This window comes from Bidens hawaiensis, unplaced genomic scaffold (assembly GCF_021521415.1).
Source record: "Bidens hawaiensis isolate Kalapana, Puna unplaced genomic scaffold, B.hawaiensis_p1.1 tig00049131_1, whole genome shotgun sequence".
NCBI classification, from domain to species: domain Eukaryota; kingdom Viridiplantae; phylum Streptophyta; class Magnoliopsida; order Asterales; family Asteraceae; genus Bidens; species Bidens hawaiensis.
In genome coordinates, this window is record NW_027506109.1 from 63,924 (window position 1) to 71,434 (window position 7,511).

The window sequence follows — 7,511 nt, forward strand, 5'->3', positions numbered from 1 at the left end:
CCTTAAGGAAAATATGTGGTACGTTGATTTCGATGTTCGAGTAGTGGCCGTTGTCATCAAATTTGTGTTGATGCTATTTTGAAGTTGTTAATTCTCATTTACTTGTTTATCATAACACTTTTATTAAATCTTGTAATTTAAATATTTTAAATATTAGATTTAAAAATCATAACACATTACACAAGAACACAAAAATATTTTCTTATCAAACGCAATTCTTTCGTACGTATTTTGAAAGTGAAGTTACGACAACCATCATCGTCTTCACTGTCATCAACTATCAGTTATAAAGGTACAGGACCTTATGAACACTCTTAATTTACAACACAATACATATATTACATTCAAAAAATAGCATTTGCACAACTTAATATTACATTTATAGATGTTGTTGACATATACGAAAATGTTCTTTTAAAGGAATTCACTCATCTTTATGGCGCTTCTCAGGTGGTTCTTTTAGATGTTCATTGGAACCCGTCTGTAGAAATGCCCAAACTCTTCCCTCCATCATTTAATGGCGGCCACAGTGCCTGTAAACGGCGCTGTTGAGATTTATGAAGAGGGAATCCTAACATTCTGATTGGGCAACGACAACCCCACCCCTGCATGTCACTCCAAAATAACATCTACACAACCAACAATAAGTTTTAATAGTAACCGACCCCATGAAACAATGTGAAGGGCGTTATTGAAAACATAAATGAGGGTGTGGTTGAACGAATGGTAATTCGGAGAGGCTTTTGTAGACAAAATTTGGAGGTTGTATACGTCACGTTAGGTACGAAACCCGGCGGTTTAGGACGACAGGTGACTACATGTTGGCAGATTTTATATGTACTTTGTTATCTTAATACGCCGCTTTGAGGACTATACGCGCCTTTGTTTAAAAAAAAATCCATTATAAATTAAGCCCGAAACCTCACTAAGCCTCTATCCATCCAACACAAATTATTATGATGACCCCAACTCTAATTTCAATGATTAAGAGAGAACGTTAGCCGTGTAGATGTTATTTTGGTCTAGTTATTCTTCTTTGGGATAGAAGCTGTCATTAAGATCAACAGTGGGGTGTTGGCATTAAGTTGTTGGAAGAACAATAAGAAAAGAAGAAAAGAGAGAGTGCATTGCCACAGCCCCATAAATGACGTGCCATTAGATTATCAAGGAAAGAAAGTGGCGGGACAAGGCTGCGTAGATGCTATTTTAAACTACAATATGTTTTAATATCTTGTTGTACTAGTTTTGTCTATTGTAATCGTTTGTAAATTTTAAGCAACGATTATGATGTTTTTTTCATGCCGTTATGATATATAAATTTTTAACAATAGTATTTTCTAATGTAATCATTTAGAAATTTAAAACAAATGTTTTTGCCGAGCCCGTTCTATTCAATATTGGAGTAAGCGTTAAACGCCGCGTTAATAGCTTACCGCTGCCGGTAACACGCTCCTGCTGCAGCCTTTTCAGACTTTGTCGATATCGAGTTACCCTCATACTTCACGTTAAGGCCTTAACGTGGCGGATAAGGGACTCAGAGACCAACTATATAACAACCGATAATCTATGGCTCAATACCACAATAAATCATTAGTCCTCAACACCACTCCACCCATTCAACAATATATTACCCTGCAAAATAGTAACAATGTAGCCCGAAAATAGCTTCTAAGCAGCCATAGAAATTTCGGCGTGAAATAAACGATAAAATTGTGGATGTGTGGATGCTATTTTGGAGTACGTTATCATTAATATATAATACGGTCTCGTCGGTCAACTTTACGCCGAGTGTCCAGCAGATATCGGTAGCTGTGTAGATGCTATTTTGGAGTCTTTATTAATATTAATATAAAACTAGGGGATGAAGATGCCTAGATGGCCCCCTTTATAATTCATAAAAGTGCCCAAAAAACTCAAAAAAGGAAATCAAATGAGGGTATCTAACATCCAAGGCCAGCTATGAGTAAAGACTGGTGTCTGATATTACCATTACCTGTTGACTAGAAATTTGCAGGCGGATTTCGAAATTTAAGCAATTGTTTTTTGTCTCCGTCATGTGTAGATGCTATTTTGTTACTACAATGTATTTCTCAATGTTTAGTTTGTTTGAAAACTAGTTTGCACCACCTACCCGTTTGCTTCAATTTCAATGTTTTTTTTTAATTTTTTTTATTCACATAGTGAAACAAACTACTCAAAGTTTGCTAATGGGAGTATTCTGTAGATTACAGCATCGTTATATATTACGTAAAAGTGGCATCTTCAAACGAGGTCATGTTTATCGGCATTTATTATGGGAATACAATGTATATATATTGCATTAACAATGAACGATATTGATAAAAATAGGGTTAAAAATACCCAACAAATATCATATTCGAAATAATATGTTGTCATACATATTTTTAAAGACAGAACTCGACAACCTATATCGTCTCCACTGTCATCAAATCTGAACTACAACTTTAGAAAAATATCTTTCTTTGAAACTTTTTATAAGGGTCAAAAATTTTATTATTATTTCACCACGCGTTTATGTCTAAACAGGACGGTTAAGACCTACATTATTTTTCACATGCAAACACAGGGTTTCTCTTCAAAGTGAATAGGTGAGTTACATGCTTTTCAGAGTTTGTAGATTTGCCCCTTACCTAAAAAAGGGACGTTAAGTTCTTAATGCACCGGTTATAGATATTTAGGCAATCAATATACGCAAAGGTAAGAGCTTTACGCAGAGGTAAAGGCCGACAATATTGCATGCAAAGGCTTTTACAGGCTTATCACAGTTTCTAGAGATCCACATTACCATTATACGGTCCTTGAAGATATTACCGTGGCGATTAACAATTTAAAACCCAAGTTAGGATTGGCAATGGGTCAGGTTTTGGTATTCCCAAACCCATACCCGGTTATGAAAGTCTATCCCAAACCAACCCAACTAATCGGGTATATGTTACCAGGTACTCAAATTTTCATACTCATTCACAAACCAACCCAACTAATTATTTTTTATTATACATGTATGTAATATGATTAGTTTTTATCTCATATAAGAAATATAAAACAAAACTGTATATTCAGATTTTTTAGAAATGTTAAATATTTTAAATTATAGACAAAATATCAAATTATAGGTGAAATATAAAAAATTATTGCCAAATGATAATTTTTTATTTTTATTTAAGTACATGTGCCAACCAAACTACTAAAAGGTTCACGAACGAGAATGGTTGACTATCCACTATCACAACCCAAACCAACCCAACCACTTATTAAAAAAACGAATTTCTCTCTTTTCAACCTATACAACCCAACCCAACCTAATATTTCACTCACTATCATAACCCAATCCAAACCAATATTTTATTAAAAAAGATATGCTTCATTTTTTATCAAATTTATATTAAAATGTTAAATATTTTTTATAAATAAAACCATGTTGTTACATTTTTTTGAAAAGGTTAAAAGTTGTAATTTTCATGGAAAAACCAAGTTGATATAAAAGTTTGGTTGCAAACTTGGTTTGCTAGAACAACCTAGGTTGCAACCGGTTGTGGACAAAAAAGAATTTCCAATTATTTAATTAAAATATTTTTTTGTCATTTTATGCCACCTTGCAACCGGTTGTGATAAATGATCACCATAGTGGATAGTTATAAATGACCTCCGTAGCAACAACATCCATCCTTATTTTCATCAACGCAATAGATTCAACTTAGAGATGATTACACAATAACATTCGTCACGTGGATTAAAAGACAAAAAATCATTATTAATTAAAAGTTATAAATTCCTTTTTTTCTCACAGCCACTTCGTTTCACTATACCCTGTTTGAAAACGGTTGATGATTATTTTAATATAAATACGATACCTAGAAAATCATACAAACATTACAACACATTTAATCGTGCAGAATTTAAGTAACACATTACGGTACATAAAGCATCACAAACCAAGTACAATACTACTTCCAATGAAGATCATCGTTTGACCAGTCAGAATCCCACACCGGATCATTTTCATATGGATCATGATAGTAATCTTCCTCCGGCTCACCGGTGTAGTCGAAAGCTGCTTTCAAAACCTCAGGGTCATAATCATCACCCGGATCTATTTCATGCTCCTCACTTGGTCTAAATAATTCATCCGCTTGCACCAAATAAGCAATCAACTCATCTTCTCCCAATTGACATTCTTTGTCTTCCATTTGACTTACTTCATTGTCAAACTGAACTACATTCACAACATTCTCAACATTCTCAATTTGATCCCTATCATTTTCATCATGGTTGCAACATGACTGATAATGTGGAAAGTAAATAGATGAAACATGAAACTCTAAACATTAAACAACAACAACAAAGATTACAGTATCCCATACTACAAATACGATGTTATCAGCTAGTCAATAAACACAAACAAAGACAAAGAACAAAAACCAACTAATAACTAGCAACATCTTCAACCTTGTTACTTCTTTGGTTTTCCTTCTTGCAAACTCATCTTTCTTGTTCATCATATTCACCATTGTTTGAATTACCTTTTCACAACTAGGGCATGTGGGATCATCGGCCCATTTTAGCCATCCACAACTCCCCTTCTGTAATGGACTTAATATATCAACAAACAAAAACCCCTAATTTGATTAACAGACTAAGAACACTAACACCTAAATTTTACCTAAGCAAAACTAAAGGAATCAACGTAGATTAACAGACATAAACCTAATTCGTTAGTAATTAAAGACTTACACAGCACAGGTGTCAACGACCGGGGTTTGCATTGGTCCTGGATATCTAGTAACATGTGGCGGCTCCACATGGGCATCTCACACAAAGGTCATCTGCACGGGAAGGTTTTGAAGATGACCCAGAGGAGTGTTGACTAGAATTAGATTGAGACATCCCTCAAATAGTCGCCGGAAGATGGAATAATACGGGGAAGAGGGGAATCGGTCGGCTGAACAAGAAATATAGACTGAAATAGGGGGAAACAATATTTGACAGGCTAAAAATAGTGGAACACTAACGCCACGTCAAGGACTATACGTAGGGTTATTGGTACTGCACCGACATGACAGGTCGGAAAATAATGGGATAAAACCGTCACGTATACCTCTTAACGTGGCGGATAGAGATTTTTATTTTTTTTTCCAGTTTACAAAGCCAATACATTAAAGCATTTGAACAACCTCCCCCCCCCCACCCCCCACCACCTCATAAACCACATATCACCAAAAACAACATCGCATGACACCTCTCTCCCAAACTCATTCAACAAGTTTCACCAAAACAAATACCAAACGTTTTCAAATAAACTAGGTGTGAATGTTACAAGAAAACGGGTGCGAAGACTACTAATGGTGGACGTGTGGATGCTATTTTGGACAACCGTGTCATCGTGTTCGATTGTTCTTCATATTTAATGATATTCGATTAGTACATAAAATTACATATTTTTTATGTTAATTTAATCGCACAGTGCGTATAATATGTGGCTGTGATACATCGATTTAAATATTCAATCAAGCGGTTAAATCAACTATATCACATTCGACTCGCCAACTTGACATGATTCTAAGGTAGTCGTTTATACGATTTTCATACAAGGCCCTCCAGCCGTAAGCCTCTTCTTTTGCAAATCTCGCCCAAGCAGTAACCGGCAAAGGCACCGGGAAATCCCCTTCAAGTTGTATATATAGCCAATGAGTATCTGTAACATTAGCAATGGCCAGTACCGGATGACCACGAAACAGATCTGGTCCCTCTCTCATCGGGAAAAAGGTCTGGCTGCTATGCTCCATGGGAATCAGAACGCAATGAAATGCTTGAGCAACGACGTATCCATGGGCGGGTAACTGAAACCAACGGTTGCAGGGCGCATCTTGAACCGTTTCTAAAAAATCTAACCGGCTACGGGTCGTCTCAAAAAACTCCGGGTGCTCCGTATTTAATCTTTCCCTCCACCAATATGGGTTCCTATCCATCTCATTCTTCATGGCAACCCTAACCTCACTCCAACAATTTTGACCCATTTCTAAACCCTCCGCAATTGCCCGAAAACCGCAGTTACCGTCAGGCTTTACGTCTATGATCCTTGAGATGTAAGGGTAACTCCAGCTTGGAACAAGGCCCTTATACCGATTTACAGCTGCAACATCTTCCGGATAAACAACTAAAGGAAAACCTATGGCAGCTCCAGTCTCCTTTTTCTTAGACGACCGTTTTGAAGGTTTAGGAGGGGGCATCTTAAGCTGTGAATGGGACTGCGACCGCGAACGCTCCAAGAATGAGGGGGTTTGGTCAGTGTTCTGTGAGGATGAAGTGGGGTACGAGGAAGGGATATACGAGCTGTGCCTGGCGGCCTCGACCTTTTTTGTTTGTTGGTTTAGGTTTGGGCGCCCGCGAGGGTCCTCCCATTTCTCTGGCTCTTTTTTATTTGAGTTGCCAGGAAGAACGGACCAAATCTTCGATAAAAGACTTCTTTTCTGTTTTCGATCTTTACGTATCAAAACCGTCTGTTTAAGCTCTTCCATTTCTGCCTCGAAGTCTTCTTCTTCTACCTGCGGGACCACTGGATCGAAGTCAAGCTTCCTCCAGAACGGGTCTATCGATTTTAGTGGAATAGGTACCAAAGTATCAAGGTGACGCTCCACCTCACAAGCACATGGCAACCCCATAGACGTTCGCAACTGGTGTCGGCACGTATGTCCCGACTCGATCATCTTGTCAAGCTTTCCGTACTCCTTTTCTAGTAGTGTAAGAGCCTTGATCGACACTTAATAATGTAGCCTGTAAAAAACCTGAAGGTTATGGTCTCTCTTCAACGTAATCCGGGATTTTTCAAATGTTTCTCCGATTTCAATCTTCTGGGCTTCTATAAGCTCAAGGGTATAAGCCGCAAGTGCGTGGAGGGTGTTGTTGGCCCCGTTAAGGTGCCTTTTCAAGTTCGCATGCTGACTCTCGACTCGGTTTGTTGTTCTCTCGCCGAGGTTTAACCGATCGGCCATCTAGCAAGATACAAACTTTTCTTGTCTCGTGAGAGCCAGCTATCATGGATATACTCCCATACCTCTGAAAACGAAACAAAACTAAACTTATCAAATGTACTACTACATTAACACTTATTGTATATTAATAATCAGAACGACTTACTTTCTTTCCCAATTTTGAATAACATTCCTTGCAACTTTAAGCAGTTATATTCGTATTCATCGAACGTGGGAGACTCACACAAGACCGTCCATAATAGAGCGAAATCTTCTCTTACCTCGCTGTCATAGATACCCTTCCACTTTTTCTTTATATTCTTACGTATGTGCCACCGGCACAGGTTTCTGGTAGCATTCGGGAATACCTGTTTACAAGAATTCATCAGGGCCGAGTCTCTGTCGGTGACTATGACACGCGACTCAATAGAATCCTCGAGCATACCTTTCAGGTGCTCGAGGGCCCATGTGAAATCCGTCTGGCGTTCCCTAAGTAGCACCGCGTTCGCGATACAGAACGAC

The 7,511-nt window shown here is 37.8% G+C and overlaps 1 protein-coding gene across 1 annotated transcript; it reads right to left on the bottom strand.

Annotated features, from left to right (window-relative positions):
* Positions 1-5,525: 5,525 nt before the first annotated feature.
* Positions 5,526-6,680, bottom strand: LOC143616732 (uncharacterized). The gene has a single exon (XM_077089482.1). It carries the CDS (start codon positions 6,678-6,680, stop codon positions 5,526-5,528), a length of 1,155 nt encoding a protein of 384 aa, XP_076945597.1.
* Between the last annotated feature and the right edge of the window lie 831 nt (positions 6,681-7,511).